The 19402-nt window shown below is 41.6% G+C and overlaps 2 protein-coding genes across 2 annotated transcripts; one reads left to right on the top strand and one right to left on the bottom strand.

Moving 5' to 3' along the window:
• Positions 1-418: 418 nt before the first annotated feature.
• On the top strand, positions 419-8786 carry wbp1 (WW domain binding protein 1). The gene is made up of 4 exons (XM_056589560.1): positions 419-699; positions 1439-1541; positions 2684-2851; positions 5446-8786. The coding sequence occupies exons 1-4, from the start codon at positions 643-645 to the stop codon at positions 5937-5939; spliced, it is 822 nt and encodes a 273-aa protein (XP_056445535.1). The 5' UTR covers positions 419-642; the 3' UTR covers positions 5940-8786.
• Positions 8787-10492: 1706 nt separating this feature from the next.
• On the bottom strand, positions 10493-17731 carry lman2la (lectin, mannose-binding 2-like a). Its single transcript, XM_056589558.1, has 9 exons — positions 17505-17731; positions 16937-17055; positions 16735-16852; positions 16565-16647; positions 16195-16227; positions 15905-16066; positions 15092-15206; positions 13790-13912; positions 10493-13307 (listed from the first exon to the last, which is right to left on the bottom strand). The coding sequence occupies exons 1-9, from the start codon at positions 17704-17706 to the stop codon at positions 13165-13167; spliced, it is 1098 nt and encodes a 365-aa protein (XP_056445533.1). The 5' UTR covers positions 17707-17731; the 3' UTR covers positions 10493-13164.
• Positions 17732-19402: the final 1671 nt, after the last annotated feature.

Genomic DNA, 19402 nt, shown 5'->3' with positions numbered 1-19402 from the left:
TAGATATAGGCCTATATTATGTGCCCGGTTATTTTTAAATTAAAAATATATCCGGGAACACAATATATATAAATTTTTTGTCAATAATAAAATCGATACCAGAGTGATTACATGACAAAGTCGTCATTCATTCGTGAACTGAGGCAACCCAGTTGATCGTAGGTTGGGGAGGTTGTTCAGTCACCTAAACTGGGACCATTCAAATACGTTGGCTATTTATGTATTGTATTAAATAAATAAATGAAAATTAAATTAATTAAATTAATTCGATCACTAATATTTTATACACGCCTCAAGGCCTGTATCGTTTCGTTAGCAATACTCACTTGTGCTAATGCATTCTTTATTATGATTGTGAATGACTTTAACTTTAACCTGCATTAACCTCATTGTTCCAGAGGCCAGTTGAGTACTCCAAAGCGCCCTCTAGTGGGCTACCGTTACCGACTATGCTCATCTCAGGCAGCACAAAACAATCTCTCAAAGACTTTGAGCAAAACATGTCTTGTACGTAACGGTTCGGGATCTAAAGGCGGCTTCTCGCTTCCAGCGTGACAAGAAGCATTGTCTTTGTTTTTCTTCACAAGTTGCCTTCCACTGCTGTATGATTCCCGTCGTGTCAGCGGCAGAAGAGCCAGAGAGATGTCTCAGAAAGCACTGGGATCCCTTGTAGCTCTTCTGTGTGCCGGGGCCTGTCAGGTAAGCCGGAGCTCGCTCTCATTGGGCGGTAGGAGCTTTCACTGTGGGCCGTGGTTCGCAGCTGGAAACAGGCCTTCTATTGTGCGTTTTGTCTCCACCTCAAAGGGAACCAGGTTCGCTTTCTAAACTTATTGGGACGTAAGACCCGACAGTGGCGTCCGTAAAAATGTCATATATATATTTTGTAAGACGAAATGCAATACATTGTCACACAATGTTAACTTTTGATTCACCGTGTCAGTACCTACCAGAGATGCTGTTCCTACTGATAACCGGCAATGTGTCGTTCTGACTTGTTTGTTATTTAGCCGAACAAGGCCAACCTTATGATGGAAAAATTACTTTTTTTGGATGATTTTGAACTCAATTGGGTTTGTATTTACCGTGTAATCTTTCAGTTATAACACAATTTTTCACATTTTGGCCTCGTGCATAGTCGAGCAATAAACACCACCATACATGTTCCTGTCCTATCGTTTGGAATCTGTTGTGTTCTATTCTATTGTAATGTATACAATGTGTAAGCAAAAAACGAATTCAAACCAAGGCTTGCATTGGATCAGCGATGCAAGATGTGATCAGCAAGTAATTTATTTGTTTGTATTCTGATGATATTAACTATTACAACTGTGTGTGTGTGTGTGTGTGTGTGTGTGTGTGTGTGTGTGTGTGTGTGTGTGTGTGTGTGTGTGTGTGTGTGTGTGTGTGTGTGTGTGTGTGTGTGTGTGTGTGTTTGTAGGGAAAGGAGTTCTGTTTTGGTGTAAACAATGAGCAATACCGCTGCGAGATGGGCTACTGTTGCGGTGAAACCAAGTGTTGCACCTACTACTACGAGCTGTGGTGTAAGTCATGTAAACGTTATATTAAGTTACGCAGACACGCTCTATGTTCTTTGAGGTGCGTCTGAACTGAGGTCACCATTCACTGGAAAAGGAATTCCCATTTGGAAAGAGAACGTCAGGGATGAATTCTAACTGCATAATGAGACAATTTAATTGTAACGTGATAGCAGCAGAGGGATGTGCACAACTCAAATAATCTAGAGAACCTTTGAATCAGTGTTCGAGCTTCTCAAGCTTTCTTTTATTTGACTATGGAAAATAAACATTTGCATAACCCATACATCTTTATTCTTTTCAAATCTATTTTTGTATATCATATTACCTGCAATGTGTGACTTGAATTGGTAATTGATGGTCTTAAGATCAATATCTATCAAAAATTCTGATAAGGGTCTGATAGAAGTTCTGAAAAATGTTTATGCTTTCATCTAAAACAATTTTCAGAAAATGTATATGCAGGATAGGCAGAATTGTAGAAGCTAAAAACGAAACAAAACCAAAAACACCCTCTTGCCAACATGTCTTAGAAAGGATGGAAAATCAACATAGCAATTTAGGGCAAGATGATTGCCTAGTGGCATCCCTGGCAGTGTCCCTGCACATAGCTCAGCATAGCATAGTAAAGGTATGTTTTGAGTTGGACGCTATTTTCAGCTAACTAAACTAACTCACAATCTTATGTAATCTGAAATCAGAGAAGGCCAAAGTGATTCCCCAAAGGGATATTTGAGTATTACAGCTACGTAAGAGACGGAGGGTCAACAGAACATAGATGGTAACCAAGATGACAATATAAAATAATTAATACAAACAATTTAGGCAGCTACTCTTGCCATCTTTTTCAAAGACACGTGGTACTTAAGCAAAACTAGAGAATCAGTTCTATGGCAAAGTTAGCTTTCAGATTGAAGGAATTTATTTTGGTGTATTGGCACAGAAACAGGAAAAATAGTTGAACCATGAGTCCCATCCAAACCTTGTTTACACTTGGTTATTTTTCCCACTGCACATTATGCATGTATACATGTATACATGCAACAAGTAATCCACAATATAAACCTGTCTCTTTAAACCTGTCTCTCCCTCTCTCCCCCTCCCTCTTCTTTCTCCCTCTCCCTCCCTCCTTCCCTCCCTCCCCGCAGGGTTCTGGTTGGTGTGGACTCTGATCATCATGCTGAGCTGCTGCTGTGCGTACCGCCACCGCAGGGTGAAGATGCGTCTGCAGCAGGAGCAGCGGCAGAGGGAGATCAGCCTCATGGCGTATCAGGGGGCCTCCAGCTCCTTCATCTCTCCGCCGCCCCCCAGCCTGAGTGAGTCAGAGAGAACTACATAATAGAACTATGTGTCAATATATAGAACTATATATTGAACAATATATATAGAACTATATATATATATATAAATATAACTATATATATAGAACTATATTGAACAATACATATATTCTGTATATATAGAACTATATATAGAACTACATATAGTACCACAAGAACTGTATAGATGGAACTATATGTATAGAACTATATGGAACAATATATATAACTATATATATATACGGTATATATAACTATATGTGGAACTGTAGAACTGTATATATAGAACTATATATATAGAACTATACATACAACTATATATATTGAACTCTATATATAGAACTATATATAGAATTATATATATATATCAACAGATATTGGTGAATTACAGCTATCTGACGCGGGGTACTAGGACTAAGACGGTAGGAGTCCATTGTGTTAAGCAATGTTTATCTGCCAAGGAGACGGTCGGGCAGCGGCACACCTCCTTATAGAGCATTCGTTTCTTCAATATTTCTAAACGAGGGGAATTACAAAGTAGAGGTGGGAATCACAGGGTACCTCACAATTCGATACGATGTGCAATACATGGCCCACAATACCGATAATATATAATTCTGCGATATATTCTGCGTTAGACGATTCTATAACGATACATCCCGATTTATGTCTAACTATGAATACAAAATGACTGTGAAAAGGTACATTTCTGGATTTCTGTCTTTATACATGGTCCAGAATTGTTTTTCAGTTCCATTCCTCGTCTTTGGTTAGTTAACTTCCGTTCAAGTTTCCTTCGTTCATGTGTTGAGCACTACTTCTAGGAGCAGGGAAATCTGTTGAGAGTGCCTTATTTTATTATTTAAACTATCGTTATTAGGGCCGCCCCAGTGACTAACCGGGTACAGCGCGTATTATTAATGCTCGGTCCTTACCGCAGCGACCCGGGTTTGATTCCTGCCCGTGTTCCTTTGCCTCTCTCTCTCTCCAATACATTTCTGTCTAACTCTTAATGAATAAAGCCTATAAATGCTTAAAAAAAAAAACTTTTAATATAAATAATCAATATTTTGCGCCAGTGTATCGTTTCTCGTATCGCACGAAGAATTGCGATGATTTATTACTATATCTGTAGGCATTTTTAGATTGCCAAGTGTGAAATTCGCTTCTAGGCAGATGTTTCAACTTCACTGTCTTGCCTGTGTAAAGTGGTGGGGGTATATTCCCCCTTCGTCAAGGACCTCGGTTAATGGGAGCAGGCGGAGCTACGCACGGAGACCTCTAGAAGAATGTGCATACTCCGAATGTTTATCTTTTTTATTCAAGCCACTCACATGCAATAATGAATAGACTACATTAAATATTCACAAGTGCAAAAATGCCAACGTATTCTTTATTTTTCAGGAAACTTTATCTCGACAAAAGCCTCGTAAGGAAAATTCCTTACGAGACTAAACACAGGCAAAATATAGCTTGGCCAGTGGCACTCCGGTGTGGGTTTAACGCACACAGACAATGTATAATCAAGATTAAACCTACTATCGCTGACGTAAAATAAAAAAATAGTGCACAAGTAGGTCCTGCTCGTTGAGATTTTCAATGAATGGCGCTTATGTCCTCTCTATTCATTATTCTATAGGCCATAAGTATTAAAACCGAGCAAGACTTGTCGAATTTGGCAAATTGCATTTCGGAGCCACAGCACTGTAGGCTAGACAATGTCATACTTTTTACATCACCAGCAGCTCATTTTATTTTAAATTTGTGTGGTTTTAAAGCAAGCCACACTATTGTAATCATGCGTCTTATTATTATTATTCCACCTCATTTTTTAGAATTATCACCTTCTACAATGTTGCAGGTATAAAAACCAAGCCCAGTGCAAAGAGTTGCACAGTTTGCCATTCCTATGATTTAAATACTTCTGAAAGGGAAAAGGGCAGAAAAGCTCAAATCAAACAAACCTGAACACCTGGGAAATCCTAAACAGGCTTTTGTACACCGGAAGTAATGAGGTCCCCAAAAAGCTTAGTACCGCTCTGACCATAAAGACCGACCCATAAGCCCAAGTGACCCACAATTGGGTCCAAATACTCCTACTGCTCCAGATACTAATGCCTGACCTTATGGTAATATTTGATATAGATTATGTTAAAAAATAATCCAAATTGCACACAATCTATATGTGTGATTATGTCATCAAGGACGTCCCCCTTAGATTATGTGGAAAGTTTTCTTTTGACAGCTAACAAAATGACATTGCTTGGTCAACTTTAATTTTCTCACTGCTAGACAAGCTATATTTTATAATGGGGGGGTTAATTGGGAAAAATGCTGACTTCAAACATTCCGAAGGCGAATAACTCAGGGTTGGTACATGGATAGAAAGCGTGTTTAAGCAGGTCCCAATAATTATAGTACCACTTTGATGACAGGAGGCGCTATAACTCGCAATCTAACAAAAACAGTATATGCCATTTGGTGGACACTTTTAACCAGAGTGTTTTAAATTAAAATATCCTAAATTCAACTCAGGTTATTATCATTGACACGCTGGTCCAGTTCTGATTTGGTCCCATGTGCTCTGACAGGGTTTTGGAACGACTGTAAGCTCCCCGACTATGAGGAGGTTGTGGGCCATCCCCCGACTCCTCCTCCACCCTACTCCGAGGCCCCGCCCCCCCTCCCCCTGCCAGCCAGTCAGCCTGCGGCAGCCGCCACCGCCCTGGTGCTGCCCCTCCCCCAGGCCGCTGGGTCCGCCTCACCAGCACCACCAGCACCAGCAGCCTCCAGCCCGTCACATCCGCCGTCGGGGCGGGCGGAGGAAGAGGAGGAAGAGCTGACAACCCGCCGGCGCCATGTGACGGGCGACTCTGGGATCGAGGTGTGTGTGTGCCAGCTGGATGAGGAAGAGGAGGAGGAGGAGGAGCCACAGGGGGCCGCTGAGATGCGGCTGTGCCGGAGCGCGGGGGGGGACTGCTGCTCCGGGCCTCTGCACCACCAGAAGCGAGCCCTGAGACACCAGGATCCCAGCCGGCCGGGACCCCAGACCGCGGGTGCCGGCCCGGGGGACCATATGGTCTAGGATTAGGGCACCCGACCGCCCTGGGCCACTGCCGCTGCCGAGTCTTGTTTCAAATAATGTCTCTGCCTGTCTTCTTGCTTCACAGAGGCTCCAACAACAAGAGCTAATGTTGGCAGTCGTCGTGGCAACCGTCGGTCAGGGTCGTGAAGATGGGAATTTAAAGAAAGATGATTGGGAAAAAACCTAAATGTACGGATGGCCGTACGGATGAAGTATTTCCAGATTAGGAGTGATGCCTCCTTTTCAGAAGAAAAGGAAAATCTGTGCCCCCAGATAAAACATGGGGGGTGATTTCAGTGATTGATTGTAACCAAAAGCTGTAGTGTTAGGCTTAAACTCCTCTCTCCCTTCTCTCCTGTCTGGTTTTCCTCTCCCTCTGGTATTGGCTGATTCATTGCATCGGTCCCAAGTGAGGCCCGGCGGGGGTTCAGGAGGACTTCTGATAACATTCTCCCCCCAGACCAAAGAGTGGACCCTGTGATAACATCAGCTGTGTGCTGATGTCTGAGGTCATAGCATTAGAGCATTCCCGCCATCTTGGATCTTAACATGAATGTCTTTGCCGGACCGGTTGGATATGGAGTCTAGAGAGGCTTGACAGACGAGAGCAAAAGGATAGAGCTTGGAGAGGAGTTTGGACTTTGACTTTTCTGCTTGTGCTTCTAGTTTCTATATCATACTGTCTTTGATGGGAACCCTTTTGGTTCCTTTTACCCGTCATATCAAACTGTTTAATTCTCTTCACACCCGATTCAGTCATGTGGTTGGCCCTTCATCTGACAGCGATTGGATTTGAACAATTGGTTTTAATGGGACTTGTTATCTTGGGGTGTGTGTGGTCTTTTTGGTGGTTGTTACTGTTGCTTTAAATCACAGCGGGATCAACTACAGGCGCAGCCCTCACCCAATGAGAGGGGTTCCTGAGCTGTGTTGGGCTGCAAAGTTCACCCATAAGGATCCTGCTTGCGGTTGTGTGTGCGATGTAAAGTGATGTGTCTGCAGCGGGAGATGGGCTTCAACCCTCCCACAGCGCTCTGATTCAACAGGAACAGTGCTAGGGTGTCTGCTTGGTTCTCTAGAGTTGGGAAACTGATGTCAGGTTTGAATACACGTGACCGTGATCAAACGCTTTTCCCTCTATGTTACACACAAACACACACACAAAACACTTGAATTCCGACCGAGGTTTAAGATCCATACGTCCTATATTTCCATATTTTTTAAACTGTGTGTACTTATGCAGTGAGCACCTAGTGAGCTAGAGTTAGCTATCCCTGCGGGGTAGCGGTCACCAGCAGTGGATGACTGCTGCAGCTTAGATAAGGACGCGTCATAGGGTTCCTGTGGTATACTCTGTTCAGTAGTGGTCGGGCTGAAAGAGGAAATGTCCATGCTACATGGTAGCGTCAGCTAGTGTTAGTTAAGCTGCACATAGTAACTGCATGCTGCTCGCATCGTCATTAGAAGCATGGTGGTGGAATTTGGTGATTTCACAGAAGAATTGTAAAGAAGCACCCCACCTCCCAAAAAACACCTTTAACTCTTTCTCTGGGTCTCTGGGTTTCATCAAACAAGATGACGGTGGACCCATTTCCTGTTTTTTAACCCATGACGAGGTCAGACAGTAGGCGTCTTCTATTGGGCTGAAAGCGACAAATATACTCACAGAAAAGAACTACATCTATGTCTAGCTTTTGTATTGAGTAAGCACCGCAGCCCCAGCACGATGATGTCCTCCCAAACACAGAGTAGTCTCCTTCTGTCTGACATCCACACTTGATGAAGTGATACGCTTGTATTTTAGTGTGGATTACATTTAATCGGTGGCCGCATAAACTTGTAAACTTTTTTTTCATACATTTCCTATGTATACACCTTAAGCTGCCTTGCTATGTAATTAGGCAACCGTTTTCTTGTCATAAGGTTGCACAGTAGATTAGGTTTTTATTTTGGACTGGAAAAGAATACTTGTGCTTACCTATGTCGGAATGCCTTATTCATTTGTCGATTTAAATTATGGTTTTGATCAGTTCTGTGATAAGTAATTGGTGGCTTGGTGTTTGTTGTTGTTTTTCGGGCAAGAAACGAGTCATGTTTGTTTGTTTGTGTGGCATGCAGAGCATGTTTATTGTAGAGCACTTCCTGTCTTCCTGTTGGAGACAGGAAGTGGCTTTTAGGCTGTTCTCAACCCACTATAACTGAACCACTAGACATTCATGTATGAGGTGGTGGGCTTTAGTTTGGTCAAATAAAGTGTAGAAAAGACAATGCTTTTGATGAGATGGGGCGACCTAGGGATGTTTTGATATTTTACAACGACTGTATTGAGATCGGCCTGGGATCCAAAACCCATGATTTAAATTTTGTTTTGGAAACTTTTTTCATAAATTTAGGTTTGGTTTGTATTATTGCTTAAAGATGTTCCGGGGGTAGTAAATGGGGGGGCTATACTTTAAAAATTGCCAAAAAAAGGCTTCTCACAGTTTACCTAGATGAAGGGCTATATGGTAAATTAATCACACACCTCCTCATCCCTTAAGAAGGGTTGGAATCTCTGGCATGGTTCCTGTGTTCAGTTTGTGGGGGATAAAGAGTTCCTCCCAGCACGGTGATGGTTTATATTCAACAATAAGTGATTGTATACAACAATGTATATTCAATTAACAAGCTACATCTGCCTTCTGCGTTGAGAGTTATTGAGTTTCGTCTTTCTTCAATGTTCACAGAGGTGTGTGATGTGTCCACCTAGGCTCCACAGACCAACCCCCCCCCCCCTCTCTCTCTCTCACATACATACATACATACATACTTGAGCCCCGATCATCTTTTATTTTACACCAGTTTAGCGCCCCCCCCCCCCCCGCCCCCCCCCCAGTCACTGTTCTAATATCCATTGATGAACTTTATCATGAGGTTAACGGTTTTGTATGTCCGACTCTCAGGGTTTAAGTCCTAGACGAGCTTTCAGATTATTCCAAACCCCATTATGATTGCATTGTTAGTCTGGGCACAAACATTCCCCCCAACCACTAACCCTTTCATCTTCACCCGTGCATCACATACCTCTGTACTGTACTGTACTTAAAAAAAAAGGCTATGCAAAAATACATAAACCCCTTCTATTTGTTGTTGCAATCTCTTTCCCCCATCGTATTTGTCATGTATTTATAATACATAGATAGTAATATACAAGCAATATGTCCAGCAATCCTCTGTCTCCCCTACTGTACTATACTTCAAAATTAACCTTTTTCAAGAAAAATATGCAAAAGAAGAACGAAAAATAAAAATAAAAAAGACAGGCTTTTGAGTTGTGATGGTGTTGGATGAATCACGGGTGAGAACATCAGAAACTATTGAGTTAATTTGGTTTCTCCGGATCCAATAAAAAAAGGGTATGCTGTTCTGCTGCCTGTGGAAAAGTGTGTTTGCAGCTTAGCAGGCGAGAGAGCGTGTTTGCCTCTTAAACAAAGCACCATTCATTTACAAGTTGAAATATATAAACAATTAACAGACATGTAATAAAGGAAATGGTTGTCTTTATTTGTTGGTTAGGAATGTTACTACTTTGGGCTGGTCTGTTTTCTTATGTCACTCATAAGTCCTGGGCCGTGGTATAGTGGTGGCTAAACCTGGCCCCTGGTCTTTTGTAGGCATTGAACAACGTCCCCTTCCACAATAGAATGTCAACCAACATGTAAACTATACTTTCTCTTTACCGAAACACAGCAAATGTTGTAAAACTGATGTCGGTGCCATTTTGGTGTGTGTTTATTAGTGTGAGATTTTTTCTTCTGCCAAAACAAAAAAAAAGTATCCAATGTTGATGCAGACTTTTGGATTTTTTTTTCGCACACCAAAATCAAGCAGAAATATAAAAATAATAAAGATAGAATAATTAAATGTTAGGCAACAATTATAAGCATTCAAAGTGTATGGTATATAGATTGCTTTGTTTTAGTCAAAGGCTTATATACTCTTGGGTCCTCATTTGTATTTTATTTTTTTAATAAAACATAAATATTGGCGCTCAACTCACAGCCTCTGGATTTGTATTTATTTATTTGACGTTCATTTTTGGTAAGAAAGAATCCTCATCAAAACCGGCTTAGTGTTAATAACCAACCCTAACCCTTTTATAAATGATTACAGTTTTTGCCAATTGCATGAACACTTATAGACACATGCTTCGACCAAAGTAACACAGCTTGAAATTGGTGTTATTACACCTTAAACACATGTAACCAAAAAAAAGCTATGCTTTGCATTGTAGCTGCAATTGTGCAACACACAAGAGTAACTGCACCATCATGCAAAAATAGTTCCCTACAATACCCAACATATCATCACATTTCTAGATGCACTTCATGAGCCCAGGTTAGTTTCCATCGGGTTGTTCTGGTCCGGAACTGGTTCACCAACCATAAATAATTTGAAGCCCTTACTCGCCATTTCTAAAACGTATAGAATAATCTTTATCGTCTTGGAGATGGCGCGTATATGACCGCCAACCACATGCCCGCAAGCCTCTTCTATGGAACGGGCCTGCGGAGACATTGAGGTAGGGTCAATCCATGGATGGATTCGGCACACAATTTGAGGATCCCTAAGCCCACCCATGCACAATTGCCTTGTTCTCCTGTGTTTACAGTACAGTGGTGTATTTTTGTTTTCTTTTTGCTTAAACTGAATTTGCTGAACTGTAAAGTAGGCTACCATACCGCAATGTACAGCATTGAGTATTTGACTTTTTGGTTGTTGTGAAAACAAAACAGTGAATATGAAAGACTGCAGTGTTTTATATAAAGTAGACTAGTCCGTTGCTATTGATCTGAAAGTGTATTCATATGATACAAGTGTGTATCATTTGGTCATCAGAGTGAGATTTTAACAAATTATTATTTTACAGATTATTAGGTTTCGATAGCGTTTCGATAGTTTCAATTTGACATAGATGTGAATGGTATATTTCCCAGTGTAGAAATGATAACTGAGACAGGACTAGTGTTATTAACCACCCTGTCAATTATTAATTAGAAATGGTTAGTGTTATTAACCAACTTAATCTTTTTTCCCGACCTGATTAAGGACTAAAACCAACACCTCAGGACTGACTGTTGTTAACCTTGTTATTTATTTAATATTTTTTTCCATTACCTCAGGAACCCTGCACATTTGGCACATTTATATTTATACTTATATTTATATTATACATCACATTTCATCATATTTATTCATTTATTTACTTAACACACAGGTCACCTACAAACAGACAGTTACATGTATATAGTATGTTTATTTTATCTTATTCAAATAGTTTTGTACTAGAATTGACTTTTAAATTATTCAATCTATTGTATATATACTGTTTTCGCACTTCTCTTTTCCCACTGTACTGCTGGCCACCTTTGAATTTCTCCCAAGGGGGATTAATAAAGGACTATCTTATCTAACCCGGTCAAAAATTATAACTGAGACAGGGTAAGTGTTATCAACCCCCTTTAACCCTGTGTAAATTATTAATTAGACAGGGTTAGTTTTATTAACCAACTAAACCCTGTAGAAATATGAGAGGGTTAGGGTTAAGGTTATTTAAGTAACCCTAACCCTGTATTAATGAGGAATGATATGGATTTAGGGGCCAAGGGCCCCAAGGGTGGTTTTTTCTTCTGTATTCATTTGAGTGAAAGGTAGCATTGGCCTTCCCTAAAAAGCGACTACCGGAGATGGAGTATTTCCTGTACACAAAGTGTTCTCTAAACCTTTACCCTTTAGCTGACACCAAGGATTTAAATGACCATGGATTCACTGTATTGTTGTTCTGGAATGGATTGGATTTTGAACATTTCCATCACACATGGAAATTAACCGGCAATGTTATAGAACAACATAGTTGTGTTAAACTGAAAAAATAAAAGACACCCAAGGCAAACGGATTCCATTCCAATGATTCAGAATAAAAGAACGAAAAGAGAAAAGGCAACAGACGAAACACAGCTTCAGGATGGAAGAATTGTCTGCAAGAAAACCACAAACTCAGAGCAACACTCTTCTCGCACGAGAGGAAACCAAACATAACTGGGGGAACCACTCGTAGAACACTGTGTTGTGGACCGTTATATTGGGTCAACAATTGGCTGCCCGTTGTTCAGCCCAAACCTTTGACTGACAGCTCACGCCTAGTTTTGACAAGTCCATTCGCAAAATATTAAATTCCATGAACCCAAGCCTTTCTGTATTTATTGCATAATAGCATAAATAACCTGGAATCCATTGAATCACATAATGCATCGAAGACAGAATCCAGTGTACTCAACCACAGTAGATAAGATGCATGTGAAAAATAAAGAAAATACTAAACTGTGTAATAAAGTAATTGTCATGAAGTTCGTTTGGGTAGTGAATGTGTCAACAAGATAAGGACGCTACCCTGCATTGGGCTTCAGTCCGAACCAGACCAATAACCAAATCTTAAGACATCCTCAAAATGAACAAGTTACCTCTCAGGGCTTGGGGGCTCATCAGAAGTTATAGTGGTTCTGGTCATTTGAAATTTTCCTTCAGTGCTTGTGATCACTTGTGGTTGAATAAATAAATAACACAATGAATAAAATAAAAACTCCAGCAACTTAACATAAAACACAATTCCGTTTCCATGTGCTCTGCAACAAGACGACCACTGATCATACTCAATACATGAAACATCTCCAAGTACATATGTTCAAGAATTTTGAACTCAATACTCCCTTGTTCCATTATTCCTCTCTCTATGCATTTGCTCAAACAAATATCAGTGAAATAAAAACAAAACAGCTGTTCACATATGGAAATAAATACTGGTTCTTATAAACTTGCATAAATAAATATTCTATAAATTGTATGGCCAGTATTAGAAATTGTAAGGCCTAAATGGTGCATACATGAAACAACAGAGGGTATTCAGGCCTCTTACACAATTATGTAACTAACGTTGAACGTTGTGCTACAACCGTTTCATCTCATCTGTCAACCAGAGTGTTTCCTTGGGATAGCAAACATATTAAAATATTTCAAACGGGGCAAAAAAGAAACGTCTTAGTGTCATCAAGTTTGCAATGTCCAGGTTATCGCTTGGGTGAACAGTAGCAAACAGAAGCGCCTGTCGTCATGTGGAGCCTCCTCTCAGTAGAAGCGCCTGTCGTCTGACCCTCCTCTCAGTAGAAGCGCCTGTCGTCTGACCCTCATCTCAGTAGAAGCGCTTGCGCCGGTTCTCGTTCCAGTGGCTGTAGACCACCAGGCCCACCACGACCAGCATGAAGAAGCCCAGCATACAGAACAGCACCGTGAAGAAGATGGCCACCCCGCTCATCCCTTCCTCCATCTCCCCCCCTGAGGACAGGAGGGAGAACAGGGGACAGCGGGAGACGGAGAGGGAAGGAAAGGCCAGAGCGTTAGGGGACATGGGTGTAGGGCAGTCTGATGAAAACAAGCCCAAAAGTTTGGGGTTTGAACCACCAATGCCTAAAATTGACCTACAGGTCAATTTTAGGCATTGGTGGTGTTCACTAAAGATGTCCTAACACCTTCTACCTGCTGATTTATGAGGTATTTAAAATCAAATCTAAATATCCCAGATTTTCGCTTTGGATCAATGCATCAATGCACACAACAGTAAAGAGAAGAGTAGAGAAGCGTAAAGAGCAAAAAGAAGAGAGAAGCGTAAAGAGCAAAGAAGACAGCAGACGTCAGAAGCACCAGAGTGACTCAACGACGGATGCGAAGGTGACATTATTATAAGGAGGCCAATGCTGCAAATTGCTGTTTGCATTTCGTTGATTTCTCCAAGTAGTTCTTAAGTAGGATTTGCTTACTCAGGATCTGCTCCAGGTTGTCCACACTGGGTATGGTGATCTCCTCCGCCTCTTCCTCCTCCTCCTTTTTACTCCGCAACACCGTCAGTTGGTAGAGTTTCAGTGACAACACGTCGTGATTGTCTGACGAGACACCACATTGATACACTGGGTGTCATAAGGGCCTTGAACCAGTAATGGTTTTATTAATGCAGCAACTGTTAATTCTACTGGTTTTAGTACATGCCGTTGTGTTTAGTGCCTGTTGTTTAATATGTTGTGTGAAGCCAAGTAACACAATCAAATGACTGACTGACTGACTGACTGACTGACTGACTGACTGACTGACTGACTGACTGACTGACTGACTGACTGACTGACTGTCTGACTGTCTGTCTGTCTGTCTACCTACCTATAATAACATTTGATAGGTGATCAATAGCATGATGACAAAGTCCCCATGTTGACACCACAGGTCTGCCGAAACAGGATGCATCAAAACAAATGGGTGACTTGAAATGATGTGCAAGCCAAGCATTGGAAATCATTAAAGACTTCGGCCATTCCCAAATGGACTGTTCACTAGAGACTTCAGCCACCCCTATGGACTGTTCACTAGAGACTTCAGTCAACCTGCTATGGACTATTTACTAGAGACTTCAGCCACCCGGCTTTGGATGTTCACTAGAGACTTCAGCCACCCGGCTATGGACTGTTCAATAGAGACTTCAGCCAGCTGGCTATTGACTGTTTACTAGAGACTTCAGCCACCCGGCTATGGACTGTTCACTAAAGACTTCAGCCACCCGGCTACGGGCTGTTCACTAGAGACTTCAGCCACCCGGCTATGTACTGTTCACTAAAGACTTCAGCCACCCGGCTACGGGCTGTTCACTAGAGACTTCAGCCACGTGGCTATGGACTGTTCACTGGAGACGTCAGCCACCCGGCAATGGACTGTTTACTAGAGATTCCGGCCACCCGGCTATGGACTGTTCATTAGTGAGTTCAGCCATCCGACTATGGACTGTTCGCTAGAAACTTCAGACACCCGGCTATCAACTGTTCATTAGAGATGTTATTGGCGCATTCGAGCATTCAATCTTCAAAATCAGCAACCCTATATGCTTTGTATGAATCACATGAATATTCCTGCACAAGCAGAAGGGCTTCCGGGACCGGGCTTCGAGAAAAGGTGTAAGGTGTTATATTTTGATGAGGGTTTCCCCTCTACATGTTAAAAAACCTGCATATGGACATTTGAAGAAAACAAAAATGAGTTTCAGGGTTCCTTCCCCTATCATTTGATGCTCTATTTTTTACCTGAGAGGTCTCCGGTGATAGATGAGGCTCCGAAGTAGTAGCCTTTAGGAAGTTTGACCCCCGGGACGTCCAGGCAGTCCCTCCACTCATGCTGCCCATCGATGTCTATCATGACCTGGGGATCAGAGGAGCGTTACACACCTCTATGGATCGTTTCAACCAGCTCCACCACGAGTACTCCAGCTGTTCTGTTGAGTATTAAGTACAACAGGTTCTTTATGTTGTTCAATTGTCCAGTTTGAGAACTTCCTAGTTCTTATTTCTGTTGTTGGTTGAGTTTAATTTTGGTTATGGTTGTGAGCTGTGAGTTTCAATTGCTAACATTTCTGATATTTCGGTTAGTTTTATCAAATAAAACCAAATCAAACAATAAAAGTCATCAGTTACAATTTCAAACTTCTTATGAAGGTGTTACATCTAAAAAAGGACCCTATTTTAACCCCAGGGTGTCTCAAAGACCTTTGTGACTTCACAAGTGGGAGCTCAGCTCCAGTCCCCCTACTATACCTCCTTCCAGTCAGTGGACACTCACACCTGGGATGTCACAACAGGAACATCACATTATGAAATGCTACTCAACGAGCTTGAGTGATCACGTTTGTGATCACATTTTACAACTGGCCTCTGACACGTGACCTCTGACACGTGACCTCTTAGCGTGACCTCTAAGTGTGATCTGTTAGAGTGATCTCTTAGCGTGATCTCTTAGCGTGATCTCTTAGTGTGACCTTTAACTGTGACCTCTTACCGTGATCTCTTACCGTGATACCTTACTGTGACCTCTTACTGCGATCTCTTACTGCGATCTCTTACCGTGAGTCTGCGGCGGATGTAGCGGATGAAAAGGAAGGTGTCATGTTTGAGGTTCCGCACCATGGCGTTGCAGCCCCCCAGCTCAGTGGGCCGACCGTCCCTCTCATGGTCGTAGCCCACACTGCCATTCCCGACCATGGCCAGCACGAAGGGAAAGATCCTCTTGGGGTCAGAGTTCAAGGTTCATACATTCGAAAGAAGTTTGGAGGGTTATATATATATATATATATATATATCGGGCTTTGATATGAATACAGTGAACATGTTATATATATTGGAAAATAAATCACCTGTGTGCGAGGACTGTATCTCTTCTTCTGTGCCTGTCTCCATGGAGGTGAGGGGCACAAAGGAAATCACAAAGAGAGGACCCTTTACATCTCACTGAGAGAACATTGATGCCTTTTCACAATATCTCACTGGGATCAAATATCTGAATTAGGCAGATGTTTATTTAATAATCCAGCATCAAGAAAAGAGCAGAACGTTAATAAGAATGTTAATTTAACGCACAGAAATGGTATATTATCTAATTGAGTCCACTCTGACCCAAACTCCATGCAAATAGAAAGAGATGAAACCCCATTCTTAAGTAGCCGTAAGTAATATCTCACCAGGCTGTTTTATAAATCCAATGTTCATCATCCTATTGCTACGTACCTCCAGCTGCTTCTCTTCGTTTGGATAAGTATCCACAAACACACCCAGGCCAGTGAAGTTATCTTTATTTCCAAAGACAGGACCTAGAGAAGGAGCAGAATGTATTTTCTTTGCAATACATTTGGTATTGTATAAGTCACAGCAGCAGCTCAAACAACACAAAGGTCTACCTTTCTGCATCCGTTCTTTGGTGTACCAAATAGCCATTCCATCTCCATTCAGGTTCTTCTTGCCTTGGCCATGGATTTTAAAATGCACCTGCATTTCCCAGTCTTTCAGATGGCATGGCTAAATAAGACAGTTGGGGTGAATAGGAGACTCCAATTCTAAGTAAGTACAGAAATGAGGTGGACACTCCCCAGGTGTACTTACGATTCGGCTCCACACTGCCCCCTGTCTGCTTTGCATGTCTGAGGTGAGGCGCACCTGCTCTGTGGTTACCATGGAATCACCCATCAACTCCCAGTGGGAGGAGCCTGAGGAGCCAACACCTGGGCACATGGAAAGCAGAAACATGGGACCAAGATATCCGTGGAGTACCTTGTTATTTAGTCAGTCACAGGCTATGCATAAAGGACATTAGAAAGAATTAGATAGATGTGCAACCGTTTTAAAGTATAGAGCTGGATTGATATATAGATAGTGGATTGATCTAGATATAAACGTGTCAATGTACAGATAGATCGAGAGTCAAATCGTTTTTAAGTAGATAGCTAAACAGCTAGACAGATGGATAGATAGGTCCAAACGTTTTCATGTATTATTTACGGATAAGACACTGGAATACTTTGTATTTGATCAATGAAGGTAGATATATAATATGTTCATTTATATATAAGAATAATATTCTGTCATTATAGGTATGTCCGAGCATTTGTAACAATCTCGAAGGTCCAGCCTCATTGCCTTCACACATTGAGACCCGGTGTTGTTACAATACCTTGATAAGGCTTCGATAGCGAATATTCCCTCTTCAGGAACTCTTCCATTTCATGATGATCGTCGTCGTTGGCAAATGATTGGCTTAAAGCAACGATAATGAACACAAACGTCCAGTACGATTTGAAATCCATATTAAATCGTGTATACAAAACCCAAGATAGGTTCCTTCCGAATAAATTTTGGTTGCTGGTAGCAGCCATGGTGCGGCGGGCTCCTCCCACTAGACCAGCTCTCCTTCCTATTGGCTTGCTGGTATCAGCCATTGTGCGGCGGGATCCTCCCCCTAGGAGGTATCTCCTTCCTATTGGCTTGTGGCGATACATGGCCGACTACCATTGGCTCGTTTCTCCCAGCGTTGCAGTTTTATTATAGTCAAGAAAAACCTGTCTGTGTTTGTGAGTGTTGTGTTATTATAAATGATGTTGGAAGCACATTACTTAATTATGGTGGCCTTGGATGATTCCCCTTTTGAGCTATAATGCTTATTCATCTCTTCTTTCATACAATGGAATCAAATCAACTTGAAGGTCTATTTGTAATAGACTCCACCAAAAGGGGGTACTGTCATAAATGCCTTTATTTATATACGGACAAATCATAAAGGTTAAGTAAAACAAGGGTGACATCTGTGTTGGAGCGGTGGCTTCATGTTCTCTGAAGGTACTGGGCCCAGTGGTTCTTAAGTCTAGGATGGTTGGTCCGTCATCAGGACCAACCATCCTAGGCATAAGGAGGCAGTGTGGCCTCTGGCATAATCTGAGGTCAATTATAATGGACATTATATTTGCAGAGCTGTGATGATATGCTTTAAAAAAGGTCAATTTTGTCACGCATGTCATCTCAAGCAATTTAACGAGCAATATAATGTAGAAGGTAGAAGAATGCACAATTTAACCTGTGCAGAATCACAAACAACTCACAACTGAGTGGACATCTTTCAAAATGTCTGAAACTCAGCAGCCCTGCGAAAAACCTTCTGCCTAGCAAAGCATTCAAAAAGAAAGATGCTGTTGACATCGCATTTGGAGTAGAAGGGTTAGTGTGGTACTGCCGTTCGGTCAGAAACCACTCACAGATTGAACCATTGCATTACATAGTATTTTACTATAAATTGGCAGCATGGTTCCACTCTCTAACGGTGCTCCCTGCTGTAGCATTTAAAGCATAATTTACAGATGTTAGATACAGCAACATTACACAACAGGGAGCACTAGACAATGCACAGTGCCATTGAGGATGTTACAACACAGAGACCCATGAAGGTATTATTGTAGCAAAAGTCTTTAGCATGCGTAAACTAAAGTTGCAAATGGGTAACAGTAAATTTGAAGTCGTAAATATTTATATTGCATGTGTACACTATGACACAAATGTGTAACAGTAAATTTGAAGTCGTAAATATTTTTTCAACTAGTGTTAACACAAAATAGGGGCTACGAGTTCACAAGTCCTTTGTTACAGATGCATAAATCCTATTCTGTTTATCACAACTTCAAAGAGTCATGCACTTGACACTTTTGCTACAATCATTGCAGCGCAGTCATTGTGCAGTCGTGAACCCAAATGTGAACTAATGCATCAGAAGTTGCACATCTGTGAAATATTTCCTCACAAATGAAATTATATAGATGGCTATTTTCAATGAGCATTTTATTGAGCGAGCACAATTCCATCGTTACAACTGCTGGAATCTGCTGCTACGAGTCTCAGAATTTGAAGGTACGGCCACACTGAACGCGTTACGCGCGTAAGATTTTGCGCGTAACGCGCCTAACCTGACGCTTGATCATTGTGTGTCACAAAAATGGTTAAACGCGCCTAACACGGCTACGCAGTCAGATGAGCCCGCCGAAAACAAATTTTACCCCGCTACTTTTCTTTTGCTCCACAAACATG

This window comes from Gadus chalcogrammus, chromosome 4, assembly GCF_026213295.1.
Source record: "Gadus chalcogrammus isolate NIFS_2021 chromosome 4, NIFS_Gcha_1.0, whole genome shotgun sequence".
Taxonomy (NCBI): domain Eukaryota; kingdom Metazoa; phylum Chordata; class Actinopteri; order Gadiformes; family Gadidae; genus Gadus; species Gadus chalcogrammus.
This window is presented reverse-complemented; position numbering and strand designations above follow the sequence as displayed.

Coding starts and splice junctions, on each gene's coding strand:
- wbp1 (XM_056589560.1), top strand. CDS start 643: ATGTCTCAGAAAGCACTGGGATCCCTTGTAGCTCTTCTGTGTGCCGGG. Junction 700..1,438: donor TGTGTGCCGGGGCCTGTCAG/GTAAGCCGGAGC, acceptor GTGTGTTTGTAG/GGAAAGGAGTTCTGTTTTGG. Junction 2,852..5,445: donor TCCGCCGCCCCCCAGCCTGA/GTGAGTCAGAGA, acceptor GTGCTCTGACAG/GGTTTTGGAACGACTGTAAG.
- lman2la (XM_056589558.1), bottom strand. CDS start 17,706: ATGGCTGCTACCAGCAACCAAAATTTATTCGGAAGGAACCTATCTTGG. Junction 16,853..16,936: donor GGGCAGTGTGGAGCCGAATC/GTAAGTACACCT, acceptor TGTCTTATTTAG/CCATGCCATCTGAAAGACTG. Junction 16,228..16,564: donor ACGAAGAGAAGCAGCTGGAG/GTACGTAGCAAT, acceptor CCATGGAGACAG/GCACAGAAGAAGAGATACAG.